The following is a 13,571-nucleotide window of genomic DNA, read 5'->3' as shown; positions in this document are numbered from 1 at the left end:
AGGTTGTAAAAACGACAAGAGCAAAACAAAACCTGTGGTGCTACATGAGTAGACAAGAGACTGCTCTGGTGGACAAGAAATCTATTACCAGCAAACTGTACTGTACACGGTGGAGTGGATGGAGATGGCTCGTAAGGCTCTCCCGCTGCCTTGAGAAATACTCTTCATAAAATCCAACCCCCAGACACAAATCTCACTCCCATCCAACTACTCATTGGGGATAGTATCAGAACAGGGGGCTTTCTAGAACAGCTGTAATCAAACAACAGACATTTACTGAACACCTGCCACTTGCAAAGCACTGTAAGAGACACAAATAAAAACTGGTCTGGGCTTTCAAGCAGCCAGTCTATAAAAGGGGAGTGGGGCTCCAAACACATAGGAAAAAGCTAAACAGTACCAGCACTAGAAAACAGGGTGAGACAAACATACAAAAGATGTTACCCAGGCAGTGACATTCCTTAATTAGTAGAAATAATACATGCTCTGAATTCAAAAGGCAGATTATAGGCAATAGAAGCAAGCTTGAAGGAAGATCAGTCTGGTATTAGTGAGTTCCAGAAACCACTTAGAAGTCTGTGTTGTAATCTAAACACTTATGGTCCTAACTAGGGTAATGTCAGAGAGAATGGAAAGGAATGTCAGGATAAAAACATTCACAAGAAAAATCAGCAAGATTTGGCATCTGACTAAATAAGGATAACTTATCCTCTGTAAAAATTCACTAATTAATCCATCTACAGAACAAATGATCCGGTTTCTTTAACAACCAAGAAACCAACAAATCAAAAGACATATTATCCAATCACAATATGTCGGCCATATTTGGATGTTATTGAAAACAAACTTCAGGGGAAAAAACTTAACAAAACAACTGGACACGTGAACACTGACTGAAAATTTAATGTGATTACATAACTACTGTCAATATTTTAGGTGTAATAATGGTACTGTGATTATATTAAAACTAATAAAATATATATTAAAATATTAAAATGGGGTTTACTTCAAAATAATATGAGGAAAAGAATTGCAGATGTGGATAGGACACGATTAGCCCTGGGTTAATGGTTTTGGAGGCTGAGTGACAAGCACATAGGAGTTCATTACACTATTCTGTCTACTTCGGCGTATCTTTTAAATTCTCCACAACAAAAGGTTTTTTAAATTAAATGGCAAATCCAACTTTTACATACTTGATGAACTTTACATAAATTCTATTTCAGTTTTCCTAAAAGTAGAACAAAGTATTATTGACTTGTTTCATCTAAGGGTCAAAACACGAAGATAAGGATTTATTATTACTCTTAATTATTACCCATTCTATATAGAAATGTTATTTAAGTATATGTAAATTTGGTTTGATAAACGTGAAGCAAATGTGAAATCCACCATCATACAAGGTAATTCTTTAACAAAGTAAACTTTTTTAAAATTTATTTTTCAACGACAGTTGACATACAATATTACATTAGTTTCAGGTGTACAGCATACTGATTAGACATTTACATACCTTATAAAGTGATCACCCCGATAAACCTAGTACTCATCTGGCACCACAGTTATTACAATATTATTGACTGTATTTCCTACACTGTACTTTACATCCCTGTGACTGATTTTATTATAACTGGCAATTTGTACTTCTTAATCTCTCTCACCTTTTGGCCCATCTCTCTAATCCTCGCTCCCATCAGGCAACCATCAGTTTGTTCTCTGTATCAATGAGTAACAAACTTCTTAAACTCTAAGGAAGATTTTAAAGGGCTCAAGGAAATTATTTTTCATTTTAGCTAAATATCACTCTCCTAAGAAAATGCAGAATGCTCAAAATTAAACAGCAGAATCTTTTCAAGTGTGAGCCTGCAAAAATCTAACCTTACATCCACAAGGGAATAAATCAACTTCTCTTTCTACTTTTCAGTATTCTGTTTGCTTTGTTCTTTGTTTTAATAGTAAGTTTACAGACCCTATGTGCTAAATATAATTTAATCACAACTTAATGGAACTAAGGATTAATAAAGATTATCCTAACTCTTAGCCTAACACTTGGCAGTGTTAATGTTCAACTGATAAATTGATCATAACCGTTCTTAAGGTATTTTTCGGGTTGGATTGGTTTCTCATGTCCCATTTCCTCATGTAGTACTGCTCTCTCCATCTTTAAAACAGAAGTCTACATTCTTAGACAATATCGGTTTATATTAGCAACAACTGCTATACTAGTGATTGAGTCAAAGAACCCTTAAAAAAAATTTGTCAAACAAACAAAGGCAAATTTTTTAAACCTCAGTAATGGGACTTGGCAGTTTTACCTGAACTTTATTCATAACTAGATATTTATATCATATACTATGATAATTTTATGCTAAATCCAGGATTCTGGGGAAATTCAAAACATTTAATTCCTATTAGGTTAACTTACTTAATCTATTAATAGTAATTGACCATATACACATAACCCTGAGTCTTCATTATATCAGATGTTAGTATTTAAATTGTATTTCAGGCACAATGATAGAGATTTTTTTCTTGTATTAAAAAAAAGTTTATTCCTTCTTATTGCTGTACCAAAAAAAAGCAATAAAAGCATGAACGAGATCTTTATATATCCAATGATAATGCTAAAATATCATAAACTCTACTATAAGTCTACTTTTTGTTCAGACAGGTTTATTAATCAGCTATCAAACAGTTCATATAAGCAATTTACTAATCTTTGCTGGTAAAACTTCAAAAAAATCTGTATTTATTGCTATTTGATTACCTGCTACTACTAAGTATGCAATGACATGAATTCAACCATATATATTTTATTACCTTTTTGTCTTTTAAGAGTCTCCCAATTCATTTACACAACAACATTCAAAAGTAGTAAATGACTTGTACACCCAGAGGTCATAGTGTTTTTTTAAAAGAGGAATCATCTAAAATTTCTCAGTACATAGACCAATGCTCTCCCCACTTTACTCTGACATAATCAGGGTGGACAGGCTCCCCTAGTAAGGGCCTCTTTATGAAATTAAAACATACCACATACTATTCTCCAGAGGAGTAAATTCTATTTGGGCAAAATTATTAGCCTCACTCGAATCATTTCACAGCAAAGAAACAAACAGGTCTATTGTACATACCATAATTACATTTTGCATGACTTCCTTCAATTAAAATCTTTACTTAAATTAGCATCCACATAGCAGTAAAGAAATTTTAAATGTCATTATCTAATATGACCTAATGATGCCTTCCACTAACAAGAAATTAGTCTGAAAAAGATTTCATGTATTTCAAAACAATTATTGGCATACAGCCCTCCCCTTGGTAGCATTTCTCAGTCCCTTTGCAAGAGAAATGTATATGCATGGGTCAACCTCACTTAATTCTGCATATATTTCTGTATATATTCATTCCTTTACCAAAATCTGGGTACTCTGAACCTCCAAAGAAGGATTGGGTGTGCTTTGGTCATATTAGGCATTTCATTAATTACCTAATGATCTTGACTAAACTGTTGTCTAGTAAACAACCAGAAGAAATAAAAAGATTTTTAGTGACTTTACTGACTACTGCTGGTTGAGATCAACACCTCAGACATTCTTCTGACTAGACTAGTAGTTACAACCTTTACGTTATCAATTCATCACTAGGTTAAACATGACCAAATGGAAAAGTTAGGGGGAAGAATCATATTACTATAAAACAAGAAAATCTCTGCTGTCTATGGCTTATTCTGTCCATGTTTGAGAAATTCTCCAATACGTACTAAACAATAGGCCATTTCACAAAACACTACAGAAATCAGTGTTCAGGTTCATTAAGAGCTTGAAGTCTAACTCTCCAAATGTTTTCTACTTCTGAAAATTCTGGTCTTAAATGCTTACACTTGGTAGGATAGAGTAATAAGGAAAGTTATAAGAGAAATTCCAAGTTTATGTATTAACTCTTGTAGTGTAACACACACACACACACACACACACACACACGACAGAAAACAGAAAGCTAAAGAAGAAAGTGGATTAACTGACCAAGGGATTGAAAAGTGCAATTTACACCGAGGATTTCTTTCCCTTTCAGGCTTCAGTTCAGCGTGGTCACCTCTAACAGGCTCACTGATCCAGTCCTTCAAAGATTTGGAAGTACATTGAAACAGTTTTCACTGCCACTCTTGCTTGAAATTCACTGCAAATAATAGATGAGGGAGAAAAGCTTGTGTTTTGTTTTGTTCTGTTTTGTTTTGTTTTAAGAGGAAAAAAGGATACCTGATAAACAGGGTATTTGATAAAATACCAACTTTTACCTTTTCTCCCCAAGACAACTGTGATATTATTTTTGGCTACTTTTAGCAAAATTCTTTTTGCCTTTAAAAATCAGGCATTATACTTTATGAGTAGTCAATCTCTTTTAAGTCACATATCTAATCTGACTTTTTACTAGAAAAAAGGATTCATGTACACATAATATTGTGCAAACAATTTTACAAATATACATAGTGAAAAATGTAAAGAAATACAAGAGAAAGACAAAAAAACAAATTCAGGGAAATGGTTCACTGTGGTGGAGAGGATAGGGGTTAAAATTGAGAGGCAGTTCAGAGAAGGCTTAAATTGTATTGGCAATGATTTGTTAAACTGAGTGATAGGTACATGAAAGTGTTTCATTCTTTAAACCTTTTTGTATACTGTATTTTAAATTTTTTGCTCAATTGTTTTTAAACCTTACAAGAAGTACTACTCATAGAAAAGTATACTAGAACCTGGGGTTCCAAACAGTAGCCTAGGGCTGAATCTGGCCAAGACCTGTTTTGTTTGGACAGCACAATGTTTTGTTTTGCTTTTCAGTTGTAATTTGAATGTCTTCGGGCAGGGATATGCACTCTTCAATCAGCCAGATTACAGTAAATGAGAGTTCTTTAAAAGCCAAAGTAATTGGAATCCTCACACATTTATGGTGGGAATGTAAGATGGTAATGCTGCTTTGGAAAACAGTCTGGCAGTTCTTCAAAATGTAAAGCATACAGTTAACATATGACCCAGCAATTCCATTCCTAGATGTGTACCTAAAAGAAATGAAAATATATGTCCACACAAAGACTTTTACACAAACATTCACAGCAGCATTATTCACTAATGGCCAAAAAGAGGAAATAATCCATATCCAATCAACTGAAGAATGGATAAACAAAACAGAACACTATGAAATATTATTCTACCAGAAAAAAATGGATATACTGATAAATGCTCCAACATGCATAAACCTCAAAAAAAAAATTATCCTAAGTAAAAGCCAATCACAGAAGACCATGTAATATATGATTTCATATATATGAAATGACCAGAATTGACAAATCTCAAGTCTATAGAGACAGCAAGTAGATGAACAGGGTGATTTAAATGTCATAAAATTAGATAATGGTGTTGGTTGCACAACTGGTAAATACACAATGTCAATCAATGGTCACTGGTACCACTGATTCAACACCAACAGGAATCCCCAGTTTAGGGTACGCTGAAGGAGATTCAGCACAAACAGCTCAATAACGAAACAGCACAGCTGTGAAGCAGCCCTCAGGGTAAGGCAGCCCTCAGTTGCTCTCTGGCTAGACAGCTCTGCTCTGCTCCAGTGTGCCAAGGACAGCTCCAGTCCAGTCCAGTCCACTTAGACATCTTCAGTGTTTCAGCTCCAGCCAGAGAAAGGCAACATGGACAGGGATAGTGCACTGCCCAAGCCAGAGGGGAGCTGAGTTACACAGAGAAAAGTCTCTTCCCCTGCATACTGTCTGGTCTGTTCTCATGCACATGAGGTCTCTAAATCTTCAGAGTTTGATTGGTCCAAAAAGCACTGTCCTGAATAGTTATAATGGAGCTGCTCTGATTGGTCGATGAAGATGCTAATGAGGATATAGCCGCAAAGCTCCAATTGGACAGGGAAAGTCCCAGTCCTATTGGTTGAAATACAATTCTAAGAACTCCTTTATAAGGGTTGGCTCAGACAGCAGGAACACCAGGAACAGATGCAGGCATCCAGGCAGTTAAGTGCAGGCTTCTCCCTGAAGCTCAGCTTGCATGAAAAGCCCTGTTCAGCAATGGCTGCTGGGCCTTGTTTTTTCATTTTTGTTTTTTTAATTTGAGCCCAGTTAGCCACCAGGAGTCCTTCTCAACAGGTATTTTCTTTGTTGTGGTCAACATTAAAAACAATTTAATTGTTCACTTTAAAGAGGTGAATTATATGGTATGTGCATTATATTTCAATAAAGTAGTTTAAAAATAAACAAACCAAAGACACCATTCATTTCCTAGAGCTTGTGAATTAGATTAATCCCTAAATTTGGTTCTCACATTGTGGTCTGAGAACTCCAGGGAGTCCCCCCTGAGCTTTTCAATGGGTTTTTAGGTCAAAACTATTTTCATAATACTGAGACATTTGCCTTTTTCACTGTGTTGATATTTGCACAGTTGATATTTTTCACTGTGTTGATACGTGCAAAAATGATGGTGGGTAAAACTGCTGACACCTTTGGCACAGTGACAACAAAGTATACCAGTTACTGGCAGTCACTGAATTCTTTATCACCACCTACCCACACCATAAAAATAAAATCCTTTCCACTTCAAAATGTTCTCAATAAGAAATACAAATTATTAATCTTATTCCATCTCAACTCTTGAATACACATCTTTTTAATGTTACATGTGATGAAATGAGAAGCAGCTATGAAGTACTTCTGCGGCATACCAAAATATAAAAAGTGTGATTATACGAGATGTGGGCCAAACGAGTCACTTTTTTTTAATAGAACAGCATTTTTACTAGAAATGACTATTGGTTCCTATGGGAAAATGCATTCCCATTTCTAAACTCACCTATACATAACTTTTACAACAAAACTGTTTCATAACGTGGAGGCTGCCCCTCTATGGGAAGTCACACCTTACTCCCTTAAAAAAAAAAAAAAAAAAAAAAAAAATTTAAGTATCTCAATCAACCTTTTAACCTGAGTTAGCAGGAAAGGCCTGTTTGGTGGGTAGAGGAGGGAATGAGGAAAAAAGCAGAAGATAAAACTTAGCCTAAGAAACTATTTTGCCTTATCATGGTGACAAGCTAACTAGCATTAACATTTTATTACACGATAAAATTTTACTAAGTCTTAAGGTATAATTCAAACAAAATAAGGCTTAAAATGTATTTCATTATTTAAAGGGGACTGTCCTACATCATAGTACTATCCTAACTAGTTACAAAAGGGACTTAAAGTACCCCGAAATGCTAAGAACCCCATACTGAGAATTACACTTATAAAAATTTACTAAGAACAGGTAACGACTTAGTCATCTATTAGCACTAAAAGATGATTTGTCAGTATGTGGCCAGTGAAGATTTGGAAAACCCCAAGGACCAACCTAGAAAACTAAACTGATTCAGGGTAAAAGGTAATTCCAAAAAGACATTTAATTGTATTAGTATAAGTAGTGTAGCTGTACATGAGAAAATAAACAAATCAAATCTACCAGTGTGTGTATCCAGTACTATACATATAAGAAAAAGACTGATCTGGTGTATTTCAGTCACTAGTGTTCAAGTAGAGTGTTGCAGAATAGAAAGAGTTCGTCCTTAATCTTTTCCACATTTGATAAAACGTTCCTTTGTTCTTACCCATGTTCACAAGCAATGTTTTGACCTGGTTTCCCAAGTTAGTTGATACTAAGCAGAGAAGCCCAGATTGCAGGGATTAATATTTTATTCGCTGTAAACATGAAATCAGGGGTCCTATCTCTCTAACAGATGGCGTGTTGGTTCCCAGGAGTCCCATCAACTTTGAGCAAACTAGATAAGAGAAAGTTTCTGACTCGGCAAAGCCGAAATTTGTATAGAACAAGGTAACTTCTTGATAGGCATATATACTCAAGTAATGAGTTGAATACATTTTGGTTGAAAAAAAAATTTATTTCCTTTATGGAGTTATATTCTAACTCAGTAAACATACCAAGGACTAGAAGTTAAAAACAGGCCATAATAATAACAATAACAGCAGTACTCAACATTTATATAAGGTATATTGTAAATAAACAGGCACTGCCATTTTATATATTTTAACTCATTTAATCCTCATAACAACCTACAGACAACTACTATTATAATCTCTACTTTACAGATGAATAAACTGAGGCTGAGGACAATTTAATAACTTTTCCCATATCACACATGTTAAATGGTGCAACTGGGATTCAATCCAGAACGTCTGGCTCCAAAGTCAGCATTTTTTAATCTTGTTAGCCTTGTACTATCAATTTTCTGAGTTTTAAGCATCTTATTTTCAAAATTCCATATATAACAACAGCAAAAATGTTTCCCAAGTCCCCATGATTAAGACATTAAACTGGAAATAGTTTACCTATTCATTTAACCATGGTTTCTATTAATTTTAATAAACATAAACATCAAATCATTAAATTCTCAGAAGTTAAAATTAATTAGAAAATATATAAACCATTGTTTAAATATATTTATGCTCACTTCTAAAGTATATACTGACATATAAAATTAGTCACAGTTTTAGGTTAATGAAATTGGATACTTTCTAAAAGCACGGATATTGTGGCTTTTAAAGGAAAAATATTAAGTTGAGCCTTTCTGACGACTAATTCAAACAGACTCAGATAACTTAACATGGTAATTTCAAATCTCTGGCTCTCTAGTTACAAGTACAGCTCCTGTAAAACCATAACTTATTTTATGGATTAGTCCTTCTATAAGCTAAACTGTAATTAACCTCATGTCATGTAAAACAGCTTTTAATTTGTTCTTTCCTACCTTTTTTCCCCTCAAATTTAATGAAGTGAACATATACCACTGAACTGCTACATTCCAAAATTTGTTTTCTTTTTCATCTTGATATTACATTAAAAGAAAAACCACTTCTCATGAGGTAGTCTTTTGTCATACTACCAATGTCCTTGTTTTTTTATCTGGGTGCCAGTTACAGGAGTGTGTTCAACTTATGAAAATTCATGAAGCTATATACACTTTTCTGGATGGACATTACATACTTCAATAAAAAGCTGTTTTTTAAAACAGCTGTGCTTCTTAACTTTATTTTACCAAAACCACTTACCTACCAACATTATTGGAAGTTGTCATTTTTAAGTTTTTTATCAAACTGTACTCTATAGCACTAAGTAATACTCAATTTGTATTTTTAGCATATGGAAAAAGAAGAGCCATCCAAGATATTCTATGGAACCAAAAAATGTTTTTTAATTCTTTCACAAATGCCTGACGTTTAAAGATCTCAAAAGGAAAGAAAAGTTATTTTTTAGCTTCTATGTACTCATTTTATCCTCATCACTACCTTATCAGGGAGCTAGTATGATACACTTGTGGCAGACTGTTTTCCAAAGACAGCCACAGCAACACATATCCAAACCCCAGCTGTTTTTGCTAATGTGACAATGACGTCCCTCCACTGAGAGATGAGTCTACATGTCCTCTTCTTAAAACCGCGTAGAATTTTATACCAGCCTTGAGTAAGAAAATGTGACATACGTGAGGCTACGTGACTCCCGCGGTTAAAACACAGAAGACAATACTGCATCCACCCAGCTTTCTCGCTCTCAGGATGCTTTGCCTGCCCCTTGGAACCTGGCACCAGACTGTCAGTAGGTGTTCTGCCCACTGGCCCAGCAATGCGTCCAGCCAACAGGCCGCATCAACTACCAGACCTGCATGAGCGAGCCTTGTCCGGGTGACTCCTGTCCCCAGACTTCAAGTCCTCCAGCTAGGCCCCAGACAGTGTGGGACAGTGACAAGCCCTCCCCACTGTGCCTTCTCTGAATTCCTGACCCACACAAACCATGACATAATGAATGATGATGGCTGTCTTAGGCCACTAGACTTTTGAGATAATTGGTTATGCAGCAATAGAAAACGAAAACACTTTGTAAGTAAGGAACACAGGTAGGTAACCATGCTAGCAAGTGGCAAAGCCAGGATTTGAATCCAAGTCAGTCTCTATATAAAGCCCAGACTCTTTCTACCATAGGATATTGCCTCCAATTTCCAAATTGGAGTGCCCCCATTTCCAAAGAAAGCAAAAGTCTCCAGATTGGAAAGTCTGAGAGCAATAAACAGCCTCTAAAAATTACTGATTTCAATGAATACTTAGGACAATTGGTCATTCAATCAGCAGGCCCAACCTCCCAGCATCATTTTTGACAGACACATCTATACCCTTCACACCCTGATAACAGCATGTCTAATAGTACCTTATGCTAGAGATGCTGAAGAAATAACACATCAATAACAATAAAACTGAACATTTACAGAACACTCTACAAAGCACTTTAACAATCACCAGTTTGATCTTTAGAAAACAGGTAAGGTAGGCATCACACAGATGAGGCTTTAAAAAGTTAAATATAAGTAGCTGCAATAACATAGGTAAGGATTTGATTTCAGATTTTCTGAATCTTAAATCCAGTGTTCTTTTCAACTCAACTCCAAAGAACATTTATGGAGTGTCTATTTCCACATACAACATTGTTTCAATAAGTACTTATAGTACCTACTCTGTGGAAAGCATCACGGCAGGCACTATCTCTCTGATTTGTGTTCTCCACTTCCAGGATCAGTACAAAAACATCTCTGATACAGCTAACCTCTATAAAAAAAGCCAGTCTTTCCCCAGTTGGATCCATTCTCTAAACCGCCAGCTGACAACTTTTCCTAATCCACCTCCTCAATCACAATATTCAAAAACTATCAAAGGTGACATCTTACTGATCAAAATACAGGCCAAATTTCCTTATCTGCTTTCAAGGTCTCCTGTAATCTGATCCCATCTTATTTAATTAAATTAATTTCCCTGCACTTACTGGGAAAAGCCAAATTAATCTCTTCCTTCTCCAAATTCACTTTCTTTACATCTTCTTGCCCTCCCTCTCGCCCATACTATCATCCAAACCCCAAAGAGATGCGAAAGTTTTCATCCTCAACCCCGACGGAGTCCCTTCCCTCTAAGACCTGATGATCTCCTGGAGAACTACAATGAACAATTCAAAACAACATACAGTGACTGAATTAGTAGTGATTACAGCTGACAGGAATTTAAAGAATCACTGAGGGCTGAGAAATGCCAGCAGGAAGAAGGTAGCACTTGACATGGGCTGACTGACACACAGGATTTGAACTGGCAGAAAGAAAAACAACATAAGCTGAGGAACAACCTAAAAGCCGTTCTTCTCCCCTACTTCTTCCCATTTAGATCTTACTTAATCCTCCTGCCAGTACCATCTCCTTCAAGAAGCCTTCCTTGGTTACTTCACCATCTCTTCTCTGAGCTTCTAATACAATCTAAAAAGCTCACTCTGGCTTTTGGTCATTCCATATTAGAGACCTCATCTCTTCAACTTGACGGCAATATGTCTCTACGTTGTAAGCATTCACCGTTTGCTAAGATGAACTCAATTCAGCGGCCACTGCTGCTTTCGGTCATTCAAAGCCCCCTGATCATCACACTGTTTCTTAACTTACCGGGCATCACCTTTGGAAAGGTTGGTATTTACAGGATTAAGGATAACTCTGTTTGCATCGACGTCCACCACGCATTTGGTATGCAAGTCGGTTTCTGCAGATAAAAAAAGAAAAAAGTAGTCATTTTTTTTTTTAAGTAATTTTACTTCAGAAAAACCATTTGACAAAAATCCAACACTCTTTCATGATAAACATACTCAATAAACTAAGACTAGAAGGGGACTTCCTCAACCTGATAAAGGGCATCTCCAAAAACCTGCAGCTAACTTCACGGCTTACTCTCTAACAATAACACAAGGATACAGTGGAATATTACTCTGCAATAAGAAAAGATGAAATACTGCCATTTGCAATAACATAGATGGATCTTGAGATTATCATGCTAAGCAAAATGAGTCAGACAGAAAAAGTCGAGAACCATATGACTTTACTCACATGTGGGATGGAAAACTGGAAGCAACAAATGAACAAGACAAACAAACAAACAAAAACTCATAGACACAGACATCAGTTTAGTGGTCACCAAAGTGCAAGGGGGGTGAGGGGATGATAGGAGAGGGTAAAGGGGCTCAAATATATGGTGACAGAGATTTGACTTTGGGTGGTGAATACACAATGCAATAGACAGATGATTTATTATAGAATTGTACCTTGAAACATATATAATTTTATTAGCCAATATCACCCCAATAAATTTAATAAAATTTTTTTTAAAAAAAGGAATAAGGATATCTACTACTGCAACTTCTATTCAACACTGTACTAGAGGTCCTGGTCAGGGCAGTTAGACAATTAAACAAACAAAAGGCATACAGAGTAAAAAGAAAGAAGTAAAACGATCTCTACTTGCAGATGATATAATCTTGTGTATAGAAAATCCTAAGGACTCCACTAAAAGACTACTAGAATAAACAAGTTCTGCGAAGTTGTAAGATACAAAATCAACATACAAAAATCAGTTGTTTCTATACACCAGCAATGAAAAATCCAGAAACAAAGTCAAGAAAATAATTTCATTTATAACAGCATCAAAAAGATTTAAACACTAAGGAATAAATTCCAAAGAAGTGCAAGACACATATACTGAGAATTCAAAACATTGTTGAAAGAAATTAAAGACTTAAACAAATGGAAAGACATCTTATGTTCATGAATTGAAAGACTTAACACTTAAAGATGGTAATACTCCCCAAATTCGTCTACAGGATTCAAGGCAATCCTTATTAAAATCCCAGCTGGCTTTTCCTTTTTTCAAAAATTAACAGGCTGATCCTAAAATCTATATGGAAATGCAGAGATCCAGAATAGCCAAAACAACCTTGAAAAACAAAAACAAGGTAGAAAAGCTACACTCACCAATTTCAAACTTGCTACAAAACTGCAGTAATCAAGACAGTGTGATACTGACATAAGGAGAGAAGGACAGACAGATCAATGGAACAGAGAGTCCAGAAACATACTGTCACATTTACGGCCAAATGATTTTGACAATGGTACCAAGACAATCCAACAGGGAAAGTATAGTCTTTTCTTTTTCTTTTTTTTGGAGGGTGGTGGGGGAAGGGAACAGGACTTTATTGGGGAACAGTGTGTACTTCCAGGATTTTTTCCAAGCTGTTGTCCTTTCAATCTTAGTTGTGGAGGGCGCAGCTCATCTCCAGGTCCAGTTGCCGTTGTTAGTTGCAGGGGGTGCAGTCGATCCAGCAACCTTGTGGTTGAGAGGACGCGCGCCAACCAACTGAGCCATCTGGCACTGGCCCATGTGGGAATCGAACCTGCAGCCTTTGGCATTAGGAGCATGGAGCTCCAACCACCTGAGCCACCGGGCCAGCCCGGTATAGTCTTTTCAACAAATGGTGCTGGACAACTACATATCTACGTGTGACAGAATGAAGTCAGACCCCTTCTTAACACCATACACAAAAATTAACTCCAATAGACCACAGACATAAATGTGTAAGAGCTAAAGCTGTTAAACTCTTTGAAGAAAACAGAAGGGTAAATCCACATGACTTAGAGTTAGGTGATGGTTTCTTAGACATCAA

At 36.0% G+C, this 13,571-nt stretch overlaps 1 protein-coding gene across 2 annotated transcripts in view; it reads right to left on the bottom strand.

Annotated features, from left to right (window-relative positions):
• KIF13B (kinesin family member 13B) overlaps positions 1-13,571 on the bottom strand; it is a 170,497-nt gene that overhangs the window by 141,866 nt on the left and 15,060 nt on the right. For both annotated transcript variants that reach the window (XM_074338346.1, XM_074338347.1), the window contains exon 2: positions 11,527-11,620. In XM_074338346.1, coding sequence (XP_074194447.1) covers positions 11,527-11,620 — 94 coding nt within the window. The remainder of the gene's footprint in view (positions 1-11,526; positions 11,621-13,571) is intronic.

This window comes from Rhinolophus sinicus, linkage group LG07 (genome assembly GCF_036562045.2).
Source record: "Rhinolophus sinicus isolate RSC01 linkage group LG07, ASM3656204v1, whole genome shotgun sequence".
Lineage (NCBI taxonomy): Eukaryota > Metazoa > Chordata > Mammalia > Chiroptera > Rhinolophidae > Rhinolophus > Rhinolophus sinicus.
The sequence above is the reverse complement of the archived record's forward strand: the minus strand, read 5'-3'. Positions and strand labels throughout refer to the sequence as shown.